This window comes from Coregonus lavaretus (assembly GCF_964263955.1).
Source record: "Coregonus lavaretus genome assembly, chromosome: 7".
NCBI classification, from domain to species: domain Eukaryota; kingdom Metazoa; phylum Chordata; class Actinopteri; order Salmoniformes; family Salmonidae; genus Coregonus; species Coregonus lavaretus.
Genome location: NC_139994.1, coordinates 10,095,634 through 10,119,504, shown reverse-complemented (window position 1 = coordinate 10,119,504; position 23,871 = coordinate 10,095,634). Strand labels below are relative to the sequence as shown.

At 41.5% G+C, this 23,871-nt stretch overlaps 1 protein-coding gene across 1 annotated transcript in view; it reads right to left on the bottom strand.

The window, feature by feature from the left end:
* Positions 1-13,229: 13,229 nt before the first annotated feature.
* The window catches only part of LOC311132073 (calcitonin gene-related peptide type 1 receptor-like), a gene marked incomplete at both ends in the record, with an annotated part of 45,990 nt that continues 35,348 nt past the window's right edge, over positions 13,230-23,871 (bottom strand). The window contains 3 exons of the mRNA XM_084165245.1: positions 13,230-13,454; positions 20,000-20,041; positions 20,584-20,802. Of these exons, the coding sequence (XP_084021371.1) occupies positions 13,230-13,454; positions 20,000-20,041; positions 20,584-20,802 (486 nt within the window). The remainder of the gene's footprint in view (positions 13,455-19,999; positions 20,042-20,583; positions 20,803-23,871) is intronic.

The window sequence follows — 23,871 nt, the reverse complement described above, 5'->3', positions numbered from 1 at the left end:
CATCGTGGTACTGGAACATTCATAATCTCCAAACAGTATATCATCGTTGTACTGGAACATTCATAATCTCTAAATAGTGTATCATTGTAGCACTGGAACATTTAGCGTCTCTAAATAATATATAATCGAAGTACTGGAGCATTCAGCATCTCAAAATAGTGTATCATCGTTGTGCTAGAACATTCAGCATCTCTAAATAGTATATCATTGTAGTCCTGAAACATTCAGCATCTCTAAATGTGGGGGTGGGGGGGTGGGGGGGGGGGGTCATTTGGGATGCAAACGTTGCGGCAGGAGAATAAGAAACGTATCTTAAGTAATAACGAATCCCATTACATTGTACCACTCGTGCAGTTTTAAAGCAGTAGATTGGTTATGAATGGCAGCAGTAGAATGGTTATGAATGGCAGCAGTAGATTAGTTATGAATGGCAGCAGTAGAATGGTAATGAATGGCAGCAGTATGTTGATTATGAATGGCAGCAGTAGAATGGTTATGAATGGCAGCAGTAGGTTGGTTATGAATGGCAGCAGTAGAATGGTTATGAATGGCAGCAGTAGAATGGTTATGAATGGCAGCAGTAGGTTGGTTATGAATGGCAGCAGTAGGTTGGTTATGAATGGGGGGGGTCATTTGGGATGCAAACGTTGCGGCAGGAGAATAAGAAACTTATCTTAAGTAATAACGAATCCCATTACATTGTACCACTCGTGCAGTTTTAAAGCAGTAGGTTGGTTATGAATGGCAGCAGTAGAATGGTTATGAATGGCAGCAGTAGATTAGTTATGAATGGCAGCAGTAGAATGGTAATGAATGGCAGCAGTAGGTTGATTATGAATGGCAGCAGTAGGTTGGTTATGAATGGCAGCAGTAGAATGGTTATGAATGGCAGCAGTAGAATGGTTATGAATGGCAGCAGTAGCTTGGTTATGAATGGCAGCAGTAGGTGGGTTATGAATGGCAGCAGTAAAATGGTTATCAATGGCAGCAGTAGGTGGGTTATGAATGGCAGCAGTAGAATGGTTATGAATGGCAGCAGTAGGTGGGTTATGAATGGCAGCAGTAGGTTGGTTATGAATGGCAGCAGTAGGTTGGTTATGAATGGCAGCAGTAGGTTGGTTATGAAAGGCAGCAGTCGAATGGTTATGAATGGCAGCAGTAGTTTGGTTATGAATGGCAGCAGTAGAATGGTTATGAATGGCAGCAATATTTGGTTATGAATGGCAGCAGTAGGATGGTTATGAATGGCAGCAGTAGATTGGTTATGAATGGCAGCAGTATAATGTTATGAATGGCAGCAGTAGGTTGGTTATGAATGGCAGCAGTAGAATGGCAATGAATGGCAGCAGTAGGTTAGTTATGAATGGCAGCAGTAGAATGGTTATGAATGGAAGCAGTAGAATGGTTATGAATGGCAGCAGTAGAATGGTTATGAATGGCAGCAGTAGAATGGTTATGAATGGCAGCAGTAGAATGGTTATGAATGGCAGCAGTAGGTTGGTTATGAATGGCAGCAGTAGATTGGTTATGAATGGAAGCAGTAGAATGGTTATGAATGGCAGCAGTAGAATGGTTATGAATGGCAGCAGTAGTTTGGTTATGAATGGCAGCAGTAGAATGGTTATGAATGGCAGCAGTAGGTTGGTTATGAATGGCAGCAGTAGGTTGGTTATGAATGGCAGCAGTAGGTTGGTTATGAATGGCAGCAGTAGATTGGTTATGAATGGCAGCAGTAGAATTGGTTATGAATGGCAGCAGTAGAATGGTTATGAATGGCAGCAGTAGAATGGTTATGAATGGCAGCAGTAGAATGGTTATGAATGGCAGCAGTAGGTTGGTTATGAATGGCAGCAGTAGAATGGTTATGAATGGCAGCAGTAGAATGGTTATGAATGGCAGCAGTAGGTGGGTTATAAATGGCAGCAGTAGAATGGTTATGAATGGCAGCAGTAGAATGGTTATGAATGGCAGCAGTAGAATGGTTATGAATGGCAGCAGTAGGTGGGTTATAAATGGCAGCAGTAGAATGGTTATGAATGGCAGCAGTAGAATGGTTATGAATGGCAGCAGTAGGTTGGTTATGAATGGCAGCAGTAGAATGGTTATGAATGGCAGCAGTAGAATGGTTATGAATGGCAGCAGTAGGTGGGTTATAAATGGCAGCAGTCGAATGGTTATGAATGGCAGCAGTAGTTTGGTTATGAATGGCAGCAGTAGAATGGTTATGAATGGCAGCAATATTTGGTTATGAATGGCAGCAGTAGGATGGTTATGAATGGCAGCAGTAGATTGGTTATGAATGGCAGCAGTATAATGTTATGAATGGCAGCAGTAGGTTGGTTATGAATGGCAGCAGTAGAATGGCAATGAATGGCAGCAGTAGGTTAGTTATGAATGGCAGCAGTAGAATGGTTATGAATGGAAGCAGTAGAATGGTTATGAATGGCAGCAGTAGAATGGTTATGAATGGCAGCAGTAGAATGGTTATGAATGGCAGCAGTAGAATGGTTATGAATGGCAGCAGTAGGTTGGTTATGAATGGCAGCAGTAGATTGGTTATGAATGGAAGCAGTAGAATGGTTATGAATGGCAGCAGTAGAATGGTTATGAATGGCAGCAGTAGTTTGGTTATGAATGGCAGCAGTAGAATGGTTATGAATGGCAGCAGTAGGTTGGTTATGAATGGCAGCAGTAGGTTGGTTATGAATGGCAGCAGTAGGTTGGTTATGAATGGCAGCAGTAGATTGGTTATGAATGGCAGCAGTAGAATTGGTTATGAATGGCAGCAGTAGAATGGTTATGAATGGCAGCAGTAGAATGGTTATGAATGGCAGCAGTAGAATGGTTATGAATGGCAGCAGTAGGTTGGTTATGAATGGCAGCAGTAGAATGGTTATGAATGGCAGCAGTAGAATGGTTATGAATGGCAGCAGTAGGTGGGTTATAAATGGCAGCAGTAGAATGGTTATGAATGGCAGCAGTAGAATGGTTATGAATGGCAGCAGTAGAATGGTTATGAATGGCAGCAGTAGGTGGGTTATAAATGGCAGCAGTAGAATGGTTATGAATGGCAGCAGTAGAATGGTTATGAATGGCAGCAGTAGGTTGGTTATGAATGGCAGCAGTAGAATGGTTATGAATGGCAGCAGTAGAATGGTTATGAATGGCAGCAGTAGGTGGGTTATAAATGGCAGCAGTAGAATGGTTATGAATGGCAGCAGTAGAATGGTTATGAATGGCAGCAGTAGAATGGTTATGAATGGCAGCAGTAGGTTGTTATAAATGGCAGCAGTAGAATGGTTATGAATGGCAGCAGTAGAATGGTTATGAATGGCAGCAGTAGAATGGTTATGAATGGCAGCAGTAGAATGGTTATGAATGGCAGCAGTAGGTTGTTATAAATGGCAGCAGTAGAATGGTTATGAATGGCAGCAGTAGAATGGTTATGAATGGCAGCAGTAGAATAGTTATGAATGGCAGCAGTAGAATGGTTATGAATGGCAGCAGTAGAATGGTTATGAATGGCAGCAGTAGGTTGTTATAAATGGCAGCAGTAGAATGGTTATGAATGGCAGCAGTAGAATGGTTATGAATGGCAGCAGTAGGTTGTTATAAATGGCAGCAGTAGAATGGTTATGAATGGCAGCAGTAGAATGGTTATGAATGGAAGCTTTCAGCCCAGTCTCTGATGTTTGTTGGTCTTTTGTCTCATTCCCTGCTTTACAAATTAATCTCCAAAAAAAGATACTAATATAAATTGAAAGTAAATGTTACATAAAAGGATTAAGGGGTGCTCTAGTGGGCATTGTTGAACCACTTACACTTAATATGAAAGGATTTAAATCAGAATACTCAGTGATGATTATTACACCATGTGTATTGTAGTAACTTGCTTACATATCAAAGTATTTATGCTACTTAGGTCATTGTTGATGATTATGCTGTGTGCATTGTATTATAATCCGTAAGGAGGGAGTTCAGGGTATCAGAAGACATCTGAGGGATGCTAATTTGACAGCGTGACACACACCACCAAGTGCCATTTAAAATCCAATAACTGTGTTATTGTATTGTGTTTCCTGAATAATTCAGCAAGCACTTCAAAACAAAGGGATGGGATCACAAGCAAGCCAAAGCTCTGATGTAACAGAGGGCTGTGTTCCACCTTCGTCGATGGCAAAGGGTTTTTATGACCTCTGTGCATCTTCTATTGTCATTGTGTAAAATTACACAATAGATTAAAGAAGTCTATCTATTGCAACATAATGTTAACACAGTAAGGAGAGGCTGTAATGTCAAATGGTTGTTGTTGTTGACATCTGTAAGCTAAGCAGGAGGTTGCCCTACTGTCATATCATCCCTACGTCATATCGCTATCTGTCTGCATCTCAAATGGCCCCCCATTCCCTACATAGTGCACTACTTTTGACCAAAGCCCTTTGGGCCCTAGTCAAAAGTAGTGCACTACACTCTTGGGAAAACAGGTGCTATCTAGAACCTAAAAGGGTTATTTGACTGTCCCCTTAGGAGAATCCTTTGAAGAACCCTTTTTGGTTCCAGGTAGAACCTTTTGGGTTTTTATTTAGAACCCTTTCCACAGAGGGTTCTACATGGAACCCAAAAGGGTTCTACCTGGAACCCAAAAGGGTTCTACCTGGAACCAAAAAGGGTTCTCCTATGGGGACAGCCGAAGAACCCTTTTAGAACCCTTTTTCTAAGAGTGTACACTACCGGTCAAAAGTTTTAGAACACCTACTCATTCAAGGGTTTTCTTTATTTTTACTATTTTCTACATTGTATAATAATAGTGAAGACATCAAAACTATGAAACAACACAAATGGAATCATGTCGTAACAAAAAAAGTGTTAAACAAATCAAAAAATTGTATATTTATATTTATATTCAAATAGCCACCCTTTGCCTTGATGACAGCTTTGTACACTCTTGGCATTCTCTCAACCAGCTTCACCTGGAATGCTTTTCCAATAGTCTTGAAGGAGTTCCCACATATTCTGAGCACTTGTTGGCTCCTTTTCTTTCACTCTGCGGTCCGACTCATCCCAAACCATCTCAATTTGGTTGAGGTCGGGGGATTGTGGATTGTGGAGGCCAGGTCATCTGATGCAGCACTCCATCACTCTCCTTCTTGGTAAAATAGCCCTTACACAGCCTGGAGGTGTGTTGGGTCATTGTCCTGTTGAAAAAAAATCATAGTCCCACTAAGCCCAAACCAGATGGGATGGCGTATCGCTGCAGAATGCTGTGGTAGCCATGCTGGGTAAGTGTGCCTTGAATTCTAAATAAATCACAGACAGTGTCACCAGAAAAGCACCCCCACACCATAACACCTCCTCCTCCTTCATGCTTTACGGTGGGAAATACACATGCGGAGATCATCCTTCACCCACACCGCGTCTCACAAAGACATGGCGGTTGGAACCAAAAATCTCAAATTTGGACTCCAGACCAAAGGAAAAATGTTCACCAGTCTAATGTCCATTGCTCGTGTTTCTTGGCCCAAGCAAGTCTCTTCCTCTTATTGGTGTCCTTTAGTAGTGGTTTCTTTGCAGCAATTCGACCATGAAGTCCTGATTCACACAGTCTCCTCTGAACAGTTGATGTTGAGATGTGTCTGTTACTTGAACTCTGTGAAACATTTATTTGGGCTGCCATTTATGAGGCTGATAACTCTAATGAACTTATCCTCTGCAGCAGAGGTAACTCTGGGTCTTCCATTCCTGTGGCGGTCCTCATGAGAGCCAGTTTCATGAGAGCGCTTGATGGTTTTTGCGACTGCACTTGAAGAAACTTTCAAAGCTCTTGACATTTCCCGGACTGACTGACCTTCATGTCTTAAAGTAATGATGGACTGTCGTTTCTCTTTGCTTATTTGAGCTGTTCTTTCCATAATATGGACTTGGTCTTTTACCAAATAGGGCTATCTTCTGTATACCCCCCCTACCTTGTCACAACACAACTGATTGGCTCAAACGCATTAAGAAGGAAAGAAATTCCACAAGTTACATTTTAAGAAGGCACACCTGTTAATTGAAATGCGTTCTAGGTGACTACCTCATGAAGCTGGTTGAGAGAATGCCAAGAGTGTGCAAAGCTGTCATCAAGGCAAAGGGTGGCTATTTGTAGAATCTCAAATCTCAAATATATTTTGATTTGTTTAACACTTTTTTGGTTACTACAAGATTCCATATGTGTTATAGCATAGTTGTGATGTCTTCACTATTATTCTACAGCGTAGAAAATAGTAAAAATAAAGAAAAACCCTTGAATGAGTAGGTGTTCTAAAACTTTTGACCGGTAGTGTATATAGGGAATAGGGTGCTATTTGGGACGCAGACCCTGTCTTTGAGGGTGAAGATCAGAATGCGTGATTTGCGGTTAGAAAAGCATCATGCACACAAACACACACACACACGCACACACAAACACACACACGCACACAGAAACACACACACACGCACACAGAAACACACACACACACGCACACACAAACACACACACACACTGTACTGGACCCTCCTGATGGATTGGACCTAAAGGCTGACAGATCTGCTGATCAATGTGTATGATGGTGTGTGTGTGTGTGTGTGTTTGGTAGGAGATCCGTTATCCCAGTAGGGGGCCAACAACGCCAGCACATGGAGGAAGCCCAAAATAAAACTGCTCTATAAACAATACTGAAGAAAATAAATAGTTGCACTCTCACACAAACTAATTGTAGGCTGTTACATAATCACTTGTGAAGGACTTCCATTATTAGACCCATGATTGATAGTACAGATCTTCTCCAATATGAAAAATCTAATGCCAAAGGTAATCTGGTGCAGTGCATTCACAGCAGATGGGACACTATGACATTGAGTTTTGAGAGGCAGCAATGAATGAAGCATGTAAAGCTTTAACCATTGACAGGAGACATTCTGTAAACATTGGTGTGAGGTAAAATTCCAAAGGGTATAGAAAGTACATTGTACATGATTACTCCCCTGTGGTCACCTTATCCCTGGTAACGTACAGCTTTATCTGACCATTAGCTGCTCCTGTTGGGGTCAATGCTCAATGAGGACCATAAGCTTAGCGCTGGAATAGGCTGATGCAGGTCCAGTCATGAGACAATCCCAATTAAACAATGTTTTGTGGTCACGTGAAACGCTGTATACCAAAAATAAGACGTTTGTACAGACCCCTACCGCTAGGATCACTGAGCTGGATTGCATAACAGGTGAAAATATTACTGCCTTGGGAAGGAAGGAAGGAAGGAAGGAAGGAAGGAAGGAAGGAAGGAAGGAAGGAAGGAAGGAAGGAAGGAAGGAAGGAGGGAGGGAGGGAGGGAGGGAGGGAGGAGGATGGGAGAGAGAGGGGTCAGGACTGAAGTTTACAGGGCCAGGGAGGGAACGAGAGGAGATGTGGTTGGGTCTGGCGTCTCAGCGTGGGAGACTAGGGGACACAGACATGCCCAACCAACAGGAAGAGAATAAAAGGCTCTCAAACAACAACAACAAGCAATTTTGAGTCCCTTTCTGCACCCTGGGTCTATCTATGTATGTCTATGTCTGGTCTCTGAGATAGGTCTACCGTTACTTAGTTTGAATCCTAAGAGAAGGTGATTCAGGATATTCATGAAACTTCACAGACATGGTGAATTCACCACCTGTTTATTCCATGTCAGAAAGGGAGGAGAACTCTCTGAATTCCAATAGACTAGTCTCCAATCCTTCAATGAGATCTGCAGTGTAAAGTATGCATCAAGCCAATCCTTATGAATGAACAAATGTGTTTAAATAAATACAATTGAAGTCGGAAGTTTACATACACCTTAGCCAAATACATTTAAACTCAGTTTTTCACAATTCCTGACATTTAATCCTAGTAAAAATTCCCTGTTTTAGGTCAGTTAGGATCACCACTTTATTTTATGAATGTGAAATGTCAGAATAATAGTAGAGAGTGATTTATTTCAGGTTTTATTTCGTTCATCACATTCTCAGTGGGTCAGAAGTTTACATACACTCAATTAGTATTTGGTAGCATTACCTTTAAATTGGTTAACTTGGGTCAAACGTTTCAGGTAGCCTTCAAAAAGCATCCCACAATAAGTTGGGTGAATTTTGGCCCATTCCTCCTGATAGAGCTGGTGTAACTGAGTCAGGTTTGTAGGCCTCCTTGCTCGTACACGCTTTTTCAGTTCTGCCCACAAATCTTCTATAGGATTGAGGTCAGGGCTTTGTGATGGCCACTCCAATACCTTGACTTTGTTGTCCTTAAGCCATTTTGCCACAACTTTGGAAGTATGCTTGGGGTCATTGTCCATTTGGATGACCCATTTGCGACCAAGCTTTAACTTCCTGACTGATGTCTTGAGATGTTGCTTCAATATATCCACATAATTTTCCTTCCTCATGATGCCATCTATTTTGTGAAGTGCACCAGTCCCACATGCAGCAAAGCACCCCCACAGCATGATGCTGCCACCCCCGTGCTTCACGGTTGGGATGGTGTTCTTCAGCTTGCAAGCAACACCCTTTGCACTTTTCGCACCAAAGTACGTTCATCTCTAGGAGACAGAACGCGTCTCCTTCCTGAGCGGTATGACGGCTACGTGGTCCCATGGTGTTTATACTTGCATACTATTGTTTGTAAAGATGAACGTGGTACCTTCAGGTGTTTGGAAATTGTTTCCAAGGATGAACCAGACTTGTGTATGTAAACTTCCGACTTCAACTGTAGGTTATACCGTATATTCCTGCAACATTAAAGTTTGAGGATTTCCCCCTATTGTGTATTAATAAATATTGAGCAAAATGAATATGAACGTCCTCCATCTTGAACAGGAGTCTCTCTGCATACTGCTCAATTTTCCTCTCCAGTTTCAAGTTGAACACTATCATTTAATGATTCCCTTTTATGGGTTGGGGTTTGCCTGTATACGGTATTGTAAAACAGCAATTTGAATAATATTATTGGAATGGCTTTACAAATCCAACTTCATTGTGACTGACTTATTATGGGTTTACAAACATACAATGCTATGAATATGGGGGCGGAATGCTTTTTCCTTTTTAGCTGTGCTTAGGAACCAACAGACCTTGAAATTGTACTTCATGTTATAGATACCCTATAGTTGTGGGGGCTCTTAGAAAAGCAAAAGCTTTCCTTATTAGGATGATAACAACCTTTACCAGAGTCTAATGATGAGAAGAACGCTCCTTTTCAGAGGACAACTGAGCTCTGATGTGCCCACACTTTGTTTGCGTCTCAAATGGCACCCTATTCCCTACATAGTGCACTACTTTTGACCAGAGCCCTATTGACCCTCGTCAAAAGTAATGCACTATGTAGGGAATAGAGTGCCATTTGAGACACATCCTTCATGTTGTATAATGGGTGTCAAAAGCATTACTGTATGATGGTTTGATGAATGAGAGAGCAGGAATATAAATGAAGTCAAACTCACTATACATCGTTTCCCTCACATACTTACCACCAAATCTTCTGAACCTTGAAATGTGTATTTTTCCATAAAGGACACTAGATATCAAAGTACGCCTAAATAATTTAGGTTGGACATTTTTATAGACAAATAATACAGTGAGGATTGTTTGTTGTCTGTTGAGATGTACATCTGTGATGAGGTATTTTTGAACTTTTAAAACCATATTTTTCTGCTCCCTTTCTCACACACACACACTCACACACACACACACACACACACACACACACACACACACACACACACACACACACACACACACTAGAGGTAACCTATTATCGTGCAGGAAGTAAATAAATAACAGAGAATCTTTTCCAATATATTTCTGATTGTAATAGCTTTCAAACAAAAAGCTGGTCAATTTGTGCAAAAAAAAAAGAAGTGTTTTTATCTTCTTTGAAGTAACGCCACACAAAGAGCTTAGAGGGAGGTCGAGCGCCAAACACAAGCGAAACAAAAGAACCAAAAACAGCGGTCAAAACATTTCACAGTGTGAACATCTATTACACAAACTCTGCTGTCATATTTACAGGGGCACTGGACAACATAGCCATGAACATACTAAATATACAGAAATATTAATCTTCCTCCAAATGGAAAAAAATACGTAACATTGTGTTCATATCCAGAACAAATAAACCTCAAAATATGGATGGATCAAACACTTTTTAAATCATCTATAAGGCTTCACAGTGGTTAACACCTTCTTCGGTATCAAACAGACAGAATTAGCTCATATGACCGTGAATGCAGTCTCCGCTAACGCGGAAACATTGCCTTTACATTTCAATCACGCTGTAACGCTGAACTTCCAGATTGAATAGAGCCTATAGAGACCTCATCTAATGGCCTTCTTCCATTTCAAACTGATTGTCTCCGTCTCAAATCTTCCATGATGGCCCCACAACCACAAAGATATTGGATTCAGTATACGTTGGTGCAAGTGTAAATATTTATTTGATCCTGGCCTAATAGGAATTTAAGCTGTAAAATAAATTAGATTGGCTCAATTAGTGTGACAGGGTCTAAGATAAGATAAGATAAACTTGATTGTCCCCAAAGGAAGATGTGTCTTCGGCATTCAAGTCCAGACTAGTCTGCTATGGGTCAGGGCACCTGAGGCCTCATTTATAAATTGTTCTAGATTTATAAATCACATTGTTGCTGTGGATTTCATTGTATGCACAATTTAGGATTAAATATGAGTAAAAAACGTATTTCGAGTCCCCTAGGCTGTCCTCGGTATTCTGCTAAAGTATTGGTCTCTATCTAGCATAGTGCTACACTCATAGAAATAAATGTGCTATCTAGAACCTAAAAGGGTTCTTTGGCTGTCCCCGTAAGAGAACCTGTTGAGAAAACCTTTTTGGTTCCAGGTAGAACCCTTTCCACAGAGGGTTCTACGTGGAACCCAAAATGGTTCTACCTGGAACCAAAAAGGGTTATATGGGGACAGCAGTAGAACCCTTTGGAACTCTTTTTTTTTTCTAAGAGTGTACACTATATCCAGATCAGGGCTGCTCCAGAGCTGTTCTTTGTTTCTGAATGTCCCCTGGAGTTAAATCCTAGCAGATGGCTATCTTTAAACACCATTAATGTGAAGATGGGAATAATCTAAACATCAGAAGGCCTCAAGGCTCATGGATCACTATCTCTATTTTACACACTGATAAACACTCACACACATCTTAACTCAATACAAAGCAGTGTGCTAAGCGATTACGTTCAATTTCAATGATTTAGATTGGTTTTCCATGTGTCTAATTTAGGAATCTGTTATGGTTGCGCAACCTACAAAGGAATACATTTGAGATTAGGTGGAGATTAGGATTTCTGAGAAACAGAAGGTAAATAAGAGCTATAACCTCACTGTTTCTATTCCTGACTCCTTAGGACAGCCTTTGTGACATAAAACCAAAATCACACTCCTAGAAATTAGCCTGTGCTAGCAGATTGGCTAAGAGCAAGGCATTCCTCACTACGCTCAATTCAGATATTCTGCGCTACGGATTGAATTGACCCCTGACTGAAATGCCTCAAAGACTTTCATTTAGGATCTAAGAGCATGATATATTAGATGCATGTATTCACCACAAGATAAATGTCAACAGAATCTTTGAAATAGCCCTCAAATAGAATGATTTTCTTCACATTTGACAGATTCTGTACAATAGAAGGATGCTACTTCAATGTAATTATGTTTTCGATTTAGATAATTGCCTGGGGAAATGAGGGTTCTACCTTGAAACATCTTCCTAGGCCTAGATTGTCAAGACTTTTCTTTTAAAAAGTGTATATTGTTATTGTTTATATTATTATTATTGATGTATGAATACTATGCAGGTAACCATGTTTTCTCCTCTCCTCTTCACAAATCAAATCAAATGTATTGGTCACATACACATGGTTAGCAGATGTTATTGCGAGTGTAGCGAAATGCTTGTGCTTCTCCCTCCTCATTCCCTGTCATCTCTATTTATAACTGATATGACATATAGAAAATAATTTGAACATATTGGAATGGATTTAATTTAAGCACAAAACAAAAAATTATGATTATTGTGGAATCATACAAGCTTCACATTAGACCTTTTGGCAAATGGACACGGCAAACGATATACAGACTATTTCACTGAAAATAGTCTCAAGAGCCAGGTGGTACTCAAACATGTGTCTGCTAAACACATGGCTCTTAAACACGTTACCTTCAGTCTGTCTTTATTTTTATACTAAGTTAATCAACCCTTTTTACTCTTTCTCTTTTGAGCCCATTTCAAGCCATTCTGTATCTTCTGCACTCTTTAAATCCAGTCCTTGTGACTGAAACAACACAAGCACAGTCAGCAGCTGTACTAACAGTAAAGCAGGCTGGAGGAGCTCGCTAGCTTCACGGGACAGATGGCAGGTATTTAAAGAACAAGTCGTTGGCAAGAACAAAAACATTTCGTCCGAAAAATAAAATCCTCTAAAACACACTTTGACACTTTTAAAGTGAAACTGGTGAACCATTATGTACAGGATTCCAGAGCTTAGGCACAGGGAGCCTTTTAAACCTTTGACCTCTTGTGTCGCCACGGACACACACACATACACATGCACTGTGCTGTCCGTCAGTATGTGACCTTCAGGGGATCTCTTCAGTGTTGGATTCAGTTCACACAGAGCATGCCTCTCGTACTGGCAGCCCACCCCACACACCCTTTGGTATAGGCAAAGCAACAATACAGTTTCATCATCATCATCATCATCACCTTCACCATCAACATCATCATCATCATTATCATCATCATTATTATAATCATTATAATCCTCCTCCTATTCATCATCATTATAATCATCAACATCATTATAATCATCACCATCATCCTCAACATTCCCATAATGTGTGGGAAGAGTCCCACAGATAGCAGCTTTAGGACCTGCCACATTTCAAACGCGGCTCCCGTTTCTTGTACTGTATATCTTAGTGTCTTTAATAAGCAGCCATAGCAGCAGCAAAGTCATGTAAATGAAGCATCAGCCATCATTGGCCAACTCATGGGAGAGATATCACTGTATCACTGTCCAGACACACACTGTCTTGTCCTTCACAGTCTGGGGCTGAACCCACCCATTCTGTCTCTGAAATGTGGAACTGCGGCGGGATAGTAGAGAAACATCTCCATCTTGGTTCCTCTACTAACTCTTCTCTCCTCCGACACTCAGACTGCCTCCCGCTTGTCAGGCGTACGTCTCCCCTGTCTTAAGAGCCACCAGCTCAGAGTCCTCAGAGGTGTGTCTGCCGTTTAAGTGTTCGCTGTTGCAGTCGTGGTGGTACATGAAGGCGGGCACCTCAGTGATGGAAGTGGCGGTGTAGGAGGTAGAGCGCATGGAGCAGTGGTCCCGCCGTCTCTGACCCCACTGGGCCTTGTACTGAATCCACTGTCTCTTCAGAGCCGCCTGCACCTGAGAAAAAGGCACATTCAGATTATCAACTGTTTTCTCTAATGGGTGAGTACACATGCAAAATGCATAAACACCCATACACACTCACACTCACAGAGAGAGAGGGGGTACAACCATCTTTAGCCACTCTTGGAGGACAATGGAAGTACATTCCATAAAAGCTTCTTTATTATTAAATCAATGCATTTCAGCTGTTGCCTTCATCAGGGTTCTACAGACATCCAGAGAGTAATAGACTTGTTAGGCAGAGACAGGTGCAAAGAACAAATACACATAGCCTGTTTGTACCTCACGCTCATCACACAAACTCTTTTTTTTATATATATTTTTTTGCACCTAAGAAAACAAGTGATAGACAACAATACAGATATAAACAAATCAAATAAAAAATGGGCGTGCAGTTGTGGTTGGAAGCCCAAGGGCTTATACGAAAACCACACCACAAATCTACAGTTGAAGTCTGAAGTTTACATACACCTTAGCCAAATACATTTAAACTCCGTTTTTCACAATTCCTGACATTTAATCCGAGTAAAAATTCCCTGTCTTAGGTCAGTTAGGATCACCACTTTATTTAATAGTAGAGAGAATGATTTGATTTATTTCATCACATTCCCAGTGGGTCAGAAGTTTACATACACTCAATTAATATTTGGTAGAATTGCCTTTAAATTGTTTAACTTGGGTCAAACGTTTCAGGTAGCCTTCCACAAGCTTCCCACAATAAGTTGGGTGAATTTTGGCCCAATCCTCCTGACAGAGCTGGTATAACTGAGTCAGGTTTGTAGGCCTCCTTTCTCGCACACGCTTTTTCAGTTCTGCCCACACATTTTCTATAGGATTGTGGTCAGGGCTTTGTGATGGCCACTCCAATACCTTGACTTTGTTGTCCTTAAGCCATTTTGCCACAACTTTGGAAGTCTGCTTGGGGTCATTGTCTATTTGGAAGACCCATTTGCAACCAAGCTTTAACTTCCTGACTGATGTCTTGAGATGTTGCTTCAATATATCCACATAATTTTCCTTCCTCATGATGCCATCTATTTTGTGAAGTGCACCAGTCCCTCCTGCAGCAAAGCACCCCCACAGCATGATGCTGCCACCCCCGTGCTTCACGGTTGGGATGGTGTTCTTCGGCTTGCAAGCCGCCCCCCTTTTCCTTCAAACATAACGATGGTCATTATTGCCAAACAGTTCTATTTTTGTTTCATCAGACCAGAGGACATTTCTCCAAAAAGTACGATCTTTGTCCCCATGTGCAGTTGCAAACCGTAGCTGAGCGGCCTTTCAGGTTATGTCGATATAGGACTCGTTTTACTCTGGATATAGATATTTTTGTACCTGTTTCCTTCAGCATCTTCTGGGATTGATTTGCACTTTTCGCACCAAAGTACGTTCATCTCTAGGAGACAGAATGCGTCTCCTTCCTGAGCGGTATGACGGCTGCGTGGTCCCATGGTGTTTATACATGCGTACTATTGTTTGTACAGATGAACGTGGTACCTTCAGGCGTTTGGAAATTGCTTCCAAGGATGAACCAGACATGTGGAGGTCTACAATTTTTTTCTGAGGTCTTGTCTGATTTCTTTTGATTTTCCCATGATGTCAAGCAAAGAGGCACTGAGTTTGAAGGTAGGCCTTGAAATACATCCACAGGTACACCTCCAATTGACTCAAATTATGTCAATTAACCTATCAGAAGCTTCTAAAGCCATGACATAATTTTCTGGAATTTTCCAAGTGGTTTAAAGGCACAGTTAGTGTATGTAAACTTCTGATGTGAACTAATCTGTCTGTAAACAATCGTTGGAAAAATTACTTGTGTCATGCACAAAGTAGATGTCCTAACCGACTTGCCAAAACTATAGTTTGTTAACAAGACATTTGTGGAGTGGTTGAAAAACTAGTTTTAATAACTGTAGAGTCGTGGTCAAAAGTTTTGAGAATGACACAAATACTAATTTTCACAAAGTCTGCTGCCTCAGTTTTGATGATGGCAATTTGCATATACTCCAGAATGTCATGAAGAGTGATCAGATGAATTGCAATTAATTGCAAAGTCCCTCTTTGCAATGAAAATGAACTTAATCCCCAAAAAACTTTTCCACTGCATTTCAGCCCTGCCACAAAAGGACCAGCTGCGATCATGTCAGTGATTCTCTCGTTAACACAGGTGAGAGTGTTGACAAGGACAAGGCTGGAGATCACTCTGTCATGCTGATTGAGTTAGAATAACAGACTGGAAGCTTTAAAAGGAGGGTGGTGCTTGAAATCATTGTTATTCCTCTGTTAACCATGGTTACCTGCAAGGAAACATGTGCCGTCATCATTGCTTTGCACAAAAAGGGCTTCACAGGCAAGGATATTGCTGCTAGTAAGATTGCACCTAAATCAACCATTTTTTGGATCATCAAGAACTTCAAGGAGAGAGGTTCAATTGTTGTGAAGAAGGCGTCAGGGCGCCCAAGAAAGTCCAGCAAGTGCCAGGACCGTCTCCTAAAGTTGATTCAGCTGCGGGATCAGGGCACCACCAGTACAGAGCTTGCTCAGGAATGGCAGCAGGCAGGTGTGAGTGCATCTGCACGCACAGTGAGGCAAAGAGTTTTGGAGGATGGCCTGGTGTCAAGAAGGGCAGCAAAGAAGCCACTTCTCTTCAGGAAAAACATCAGGGACAGACTGATATTCTGCAAAAGGTACAGGGATTGGACTGCTGAGGACTGGGGTAAAGTCATTTTCTCTGATGAATCCCCTTTCCAATTGTTTGGGGCATCCGGAAAACACCTTGTCCGGAGAAGACAAGGTGAGCGCTACCATCAGTCCTGTATCATGCCAACAGTAAAGCATCCTGAGACCATTCATGTGTGGGGTTGCTTCTCAGCCAAGGGAGTGGGCTCACTCACAATTTTGCCTAAGAACACATCCATGAATAAAGAATGGTACCAACACATCCTCCAAGAGCAACTTCTCCCAACCATCCAAGAACAGTTTGGTGATGACCAATGCCTTTTCCAGCATGATGGAGCACCTTGCCATAAGGCAAAAGTGATAACTAAGTGGCTCGGGGAACAAAACATCAACATTTTGGGTCCATGGCCAGATAACTCCCCAGACCTTAATCCCATTGAGAATTTGTGGTCGATCCTCAAGAGGCGGGTGGACAAACAAAAACCCACAAATTCGGACAAGCTCCAAGCATTGATTATGCAAGAATGGGTTGCCATCAGTTAGGATGTGGCCCAGAAGTTAATTGACAGCATGCCAGGGCGGATTGCAGAGGTCTTGAAAAAGAAGGGTCAACACTGCAAATTTTGACTCTTTGCATAAACTGAATGTAATTGTCAATAAAAGCCTTTGACACTTATGGAACGCTTGTAATTATACTTCAGTATACCATAGTAACATCTGACAAAAATATCTCATAACACTGAAGCAGCGAACTTTGTGAAGACCAATACTTGTGTCATTCCCAAACTTTTGACCACGACTGTTCATATATAAGTAAAAAATAAATAAAAAAGTGTATTAATACAGATAACAAAACCTACTAATTATAAATGTATAAATTAATTTATCAGTAATCACACACAAAAAAATACAAAAATAATGTGTGTGTGCATGTGAGTGTATGAGAATTAGGCTACATTTTAGTGCCTAACCACACACTTTCATCAATATGCATGATCATTAACTCAATTTAATATGCTTGATCATTAACTCAATTTAATGTGACAGCTCAGGAAATGTGGATTGATTTGATAAATGTTAATGGAAGTTTGTAGACATGAATTTGGCAAGAACCGAATTGAATCACAATCTAGGCTCCCATTTCCTGTGATTACTTGAAGGGTAATACCTTCCTTCCTCACTGAGTTTAGTGCAGGTAGAGTAGCTTGAGGCATTTATGCAACAGTTAGGCACTTTTCAAAAGAGACACGTGAACATAAGTGTCCATTTAGGCTAGTTTATCTGCTGTTACTCTTTTGAAAATCACCAACTAAGTTTGTACATTTTACATTATGAGACTATCAACTTCTTGAGCACAGCACCGATCTGATTAAGGAGCGTTATCTTGTTTGATAACGTTATACTGCATGAAACGTGTGCAGTCTAAAAATGTTAATCAAAGCAGTGTGTGACATAGGTCTCTATTCAATAATTATTGTTATTATAATCTGTATTGCTGAAGAGTTACAGATTGTGCCATAAAGTATGTAACGGTAATTTCCGATTGAGCCGACATATGCAGCGTTTATAGTGAATGCAATCTCCGCTATTGAGGGAACATTGCCTTTAAATGTCAATCATGCTGTAACGCTGAACTTCCGCGATATAGAATGAATAGAGCCAATAGTTAACTCAGAAGAACGGGCTGAGGCAGAACAAGGAATGTCTAATTCCTGAACAACGGCACACTAATTACTGAGGGAAAATGAGGACAGGACACACTACACTCTCCCATTATCTAATGCAGAGCATATCAACAACTAGCATTCAAAAACAAGAAAGAAACGCACAATGAAAAAAGACAGGCGACCGATCGCATTTCTTTCTTCAGTGTCCTGTTTTTACTCTTGTTTTGTAATACTCGTTGTTCCTGCCAAAACCAGCAGCTGGACCTAGACACACTGCTGTGCACAGGGTTTCTCTTTCCTTTTTTATCAACTAATTGTACTCTGGTCCAAAGTAGTGCACTATATAGGGAATAGGGTGCCATTTCAGACGTAACCTAGAAAACATAAAAATAAGTACTACTTTTTTCCCATTGGCTTAACTTGACAAGAGCTATTCAACAGACTGTGTAGTTAGGGCTGAGTCTCAAATGGCACCCTATTCCCATATATACTGTAGTGCACTACCAGGGCCCTTAGGGAAAAGGGTGCCCGTAGGGAATATAGGGAATAGGGTGTCATTTGGAATGCACCCTAGGTCTATGCAGTTTGGCCACAGAATCAAATCGGGGAATGAACTCAGCCCCAAAAACGAATGTCCCAGAGACAGTACGAACCATTATGCGGCAAAGCAAACAAACATTCCCCAACCGAAAAAACAATTACTTTGTGTCAATGCGCCTTTTATCCCCCCCGAAACTGAATCTGTTCTTCCAACACGTCGAACTTGTTTACGGGAGCCGATGGAGTGACGCTGATGAGGTCTGGTTGCTCATGCATGAGCTAAAGATTGGCTTGTTTTCCCGGCCCAGAAATAATTCCCAATGTATAAAACATGATTTAACACTGCGCTTGATAATGAACGAACGCTGTGTTAATTCACTGTGTTTTTGTCAGTGCCAGATACCACCTCATGCTGAGTATTCAAATTAGGTCTCAGTTTTTCTTGGTCTGCGCATTGCTTTTGTTTTCTAGTTTCTCAAGCGAAGAAAATGCTCAGTCAGCCTATTCTTGTCTCTGACTGGCCAAGTAGTACGCAAACCCTGACCTATCAAATGCGTTCTCTCAATGTATGACATTAACTGACTGGGTGGGTGGGCATGGGTTTAAACCTCTGGCGTTCTAGATGACATCATCTTCAATATGACTTCAAAACAAGTCTACACAGTCTCTTAAAAAAACAAAACAGCAATGTCCTTTAAAAATTCAAAAGGTAAAGTTCATGCAGGTGAATCTTGACAGCAAACAGCTGCAGGCTGAGCTGAGTGGGCGACAGTCAGAAAGACAGACAGGGTGGGTGATTCGCCCCGGAGAGGTTCAAGTGTCTGTCTTCTTTCCTCTTCATCTGAGATGGCCTTACTGCTGTTGTCCTTGCTGCTGTACAGGAGTCAGCAGCAGAGACGCTCCCTCCCACTCATTAGGGATAACTCTATCACCACGGGCCACTCATCAATGTGTTATCAGGTGCACAAGATGGCCGCCTGTTGACCTGGAAACGCTCAGTGAAATGGTGTGCGTGACGGGACAGACGAGTCGTGTCAGGTGAAACGCCACCAGGCAGCGATGAGCTGTTTCATTGGTATCTGACTTGTCATCCCCTCAACATGGCCAATTAAAACTGTACTTTAACAAAGGGTAAGGGTTCTTCAGAGGTTCAATTAAAACTGTACTTTACCAAACGGTAAGGGTTCTTCAGAGGTTCAATTAAAACTGTACTTTACCAAAGGGTAAGGGTTCTTCAAGGTTAAATTAAAACTGTACTTTACCAAAGGGTAAGGGTTCTTCAGAGGTTCAATTAAAACTGTACTTTAACAAAGGGTAAGGGTTCTTCAGAGGTTCAATTAAAACTGTACTTTACCAAAGGGTAAGGGTTCTTCAGAGGTTCAATTAAAACTGTACTTTACCAAAGGGTAATGGTTCTTCAGAGGTTCAAGCGTAAACTGTACTTTACCAAAGGGTAAGGGTTCTTCAAGGTTAAATTAAAACTGTACTTTAACAAAGGGTAAGGGTTCTTCAGAGGTTCAAGCGTAAACTGTTACTGTATACTGTCTACTGTACCTCAACAAACAAATTATCCAAGAGTTGAACTGAATGGGAAGGGAAGAAAAATATCCCTTGTGTTTTGTTGAAAAGTTGTGCTAGCACAGTAATGCTTACCTCGCCATTGAAAAAGCAAAATATCGTTGCCACTAGTAATCCCTGGAGGAAAAGCAAAACAAACAAACAAACATCAGATACTCTCGCTAATATTACCATATGTCAGATCAGAGCTTTGGCAAGGACTGTGCTGCTGGCATACACTCAGTTGCATGATGTAGTCATAGCAATCAGTAGCATTACCTGGTAATGTGTTAATATATGCATGATGTAGTCATTACCTGGTAATATATCCATGATCTAGTCATATCTGGTAATATATGCATGATGTAGTCATAGAGATCAGTAGCATTACCTGGTAATGTGTTAATATATGCATGATGTAGTCATTACCTGGTAATATATCCATGATCTAGTCATATCTGGTAATATATGCATGATGTAGTCATAGAGATCAGTAGCATTACCTGGTAATGTGTTAATATATGCATAATGTAGTCATTACCTGGTAATATATGCATGATCTAGTCATACCTGGTAATATATGCATGATGTAGTCATAGCGATCAGTAGCATTACCTGGTAATACTGTATATGCATGATGTAGTCATTACCTGGTAATATATGCATGATGTAGTCATTACCTGGTAATGCATTAATATATGCATGATGTAGTCGTAAACCTCCCCTGCCAGGCGGTTCTCTGGCCTCCAGGGGAAGATTACAAACTGGATGCCCAGGAGAGGGACCAGGATCAGGGTAGCTCTCACTGCCTTCATGTACATGTTAGACTCTGCCCGGTGGGTGTCCCTCAGCTTGGTAACCAGCACCCTCACGATGTTCAGCAAGAAGAACAGATTCACCTGGGAAAAAAGAGAAAGAAGGGATTTTATAAATGGCTGAAAATGGTTGCAGTGTCTGAAAGAGCTGAAATCTAATCTGATTATAATGATTTTGCCTGAACAATGGAAGTCTTAGCACCAGCATAAAAAACCATTTGCTTTGATTGAAGTGTTGCACATTCAACAGTATAACAATACAGGATTATAGCTCCAATAACAGCTACCTATTAAGTTTTGATCTAGCAGAAAATCCATGAACCATATGTATATATGCAGGAGGCAGGTAGCCTAGCGGTTGGAGAGGTGAGCCAGCAACAAGGAGGGATGCCAGTTTGAATCCCGAGTCTGACGGGAGAAATCTGGCGGGAAGTGAGCAGGCAAACCGGAGGGTTGCTGGTATCGAATCCTAGATGCCATTTCCTGCCATTCTGCTCTTTAGCAAGGCACTTAACCTCCCACAACAACTGCTCCACGTGCGCCTAGTATGGCAGCCCCCTGCTCCAACCTGTATGTCCACTACCAGTCAAAGGTTTGGACACACCTACTAATTCCAGGGTTTTTCTTTATTTTTACTATTTTTTACATTGTAGTATAATAGTGAAGACATCAAAACTATGAAATAACACATATGGAATCATGTAGTAACCAAATAAGTGTTAAACAAATCAAAATATATTTTATATTGAGATTCTTCAAATAGCCACCCTTTGCCTTGATGACAGCTTTGCACACTCTTGGCATTCTCTCAACCAGCTTCATGAGATAATCACCTGGAATGCATTAAAATTAACTGGTGTTCCTTCTTAAAAGTTAATTTGTGGAATTTCTGTCCTTCTTAATGCGTTTGAGCCAATCAGTTGTGTTGTGACAAGGTAGGGGGGGTAAAATACCAAGTCCATATTATGGCAAGAACAGCTCAAATAAGCAAAGAGAAATGACAGTCCATCATTACTTTAAGACATGAAGGTCAGTCAGTCCGGAAAATGTCAAGAACTTTTAAAGTTTCTTCAAGTGCAGTTGCAAAAACCATCAAGCGCTATGATGAAACTGGCTGTCATGATTTACATTTACATTTTAGTCATTTAGCAGACGCTCTTATCCAGAGCGACTTACAGGAGCAATTAGGGTTAAGTGCCTTGCTCAAGGGCACATTTACGTCATTTAGCAGACGCTCTTATCCAGAGCGACTTACAAATTGGTGCATTCACCCAATCTCATGAGGACCACCACTGGAATGGAAGACCCAGAGTTACCTCTGCTGCAGAGGATAAGTTCATTAGAGTTACCAGCCTCAGAAATTGCAGCCCAAATAAATGCTTCACAGAGTTCAAGTAACAGATACATCTCAACATCAACTGTTTAGAGGGGACTGTGTGAATCAGCCCTTCATGGTCGAATTGCTGCAAAGAAACCACTACTAAAGAACACCAATAAGAAGAAGAGACCTGCTTGGGCCAAGAAACACGAGCAATGGACATTAGACCGGTGGAAATTTGACCTTTGGTCTGGAGTCCAAATTAGAGATTTTTGGTTACAACCGCCGTGTCTTTGTGAGACGCGGTGTGGGTGAACGGATGATCTCCGCATGTGTAGTTCCCACCGTAAAGCATGGAGGAGGAGGTGTTATGGTGTGGGGGTGCTTTGCTGGTGACACTATCTGTGATTTATTTAGAATTCAAGGCACACTTAACCAGCATGTCTACCACAGCATTCTGCAGCGATACGCCATCCCATCTGGTTTGGGCTTAGTGGGACTATGATTTGTTTTTCAACAGGACAATGACCCATCACACCTCCAGGCTGTGTAAGGGCTATTTTACCAAGAAGGAGAGTGATGGAGTGCTGCATCAGATGACCTGGCCTCCACAATCCCCCGACCTCAACCCAATTGAGATGGTTTGGGATGAGTCGGACCGCAGAGTAAAGGAAAAGCAGCCAACAAGTGCTCAGCATATGTGGGAACTCCTACAAGACTGTTGGAAAAGCATTCCAGGTAAAGCTGGTTGAGAGAATGCCAAGAGTGTGCAAAGCTGTCATCAAGGCAAAGGGTGGCTATTTGAAGAATATATTTTGATTTGTTTAACACTTTTTGGGTTACTACATGATTCCATATGTGTTATTTCATAGTTTTGATGTCTTCACTATTATTCTACAATGTAGAACATTTTAACCCTGGAATTAGTAGTTGTGTCCAAGGTTTTGACTGGTACTGTATGTTACGAATTCCAAGTTGTTGTGGCTAAAGTTAGCTAGGTGGCTAAATGGCTAACGCCAATGTTAGCTAGGTGGCTAAAGTTAGCTAGGCTAGGGGTTAGGGTTAGGGGTCAGGGGTTAAGGTTAGGGTTAAGGTTAGGAGTTAGGTTAAAGGGTTAAGGTTAGGGTTAGGTTTGGGGGAAGTGTTAGCTAACATGCTAAGTAGTTGCAAAGTAGCTCAAAAGTAGTAAGTACACTGAACAGAAATATAAACACAACATGTTAGGTGTTGGTCCCAAGTTTCATGAGCTGAAATAAAAAATCCCAGAAATGTTCCATAAGCACAAAAAGCTTATTTCTCTCAAATGTTGTGCACACATTTGTTTACATCCCTGTTAGTGAGCATTTATACTTTGCCAAGAAAATCCCTCCACCTGACAGGTGTGGCATATCAAGAAGCTGATTAAACAGTAAAAGGCCACTTTAAAATGTGCAGTTTTGATACACAACACAATGCCACAGATGTCTCAAGTCTTGAGGGAGCATGCAATTGGCTTGCTGACTGCAGGAATGTCCACCAGAGCTGTTGCCAGAGAATTTAATGTACATGTCTCTACCATAAGCTGCCTCCAACGTTGTTTTAGAGAATTTGTCAGTACGTCCAACTGGCCTCACAACCGCAGACCACGTGTAACCACGCCGGCCCAGGACCTCCACATCCGCCTTCTTCACATGCGGGATCGTCTGAGGGGGGGTGGGAGTGATGCTGAGGAGTATTTCTGTCTGTAATAAAGCCCTTTTGTGGGGAAAAACTCATTCTGATTGGCTGGGCCTGGCTCCCCAGTGGGTGGGCCTGGCTGCCCACCCAAGGCTGCACCCCTGTCCAGTCATGTGAAA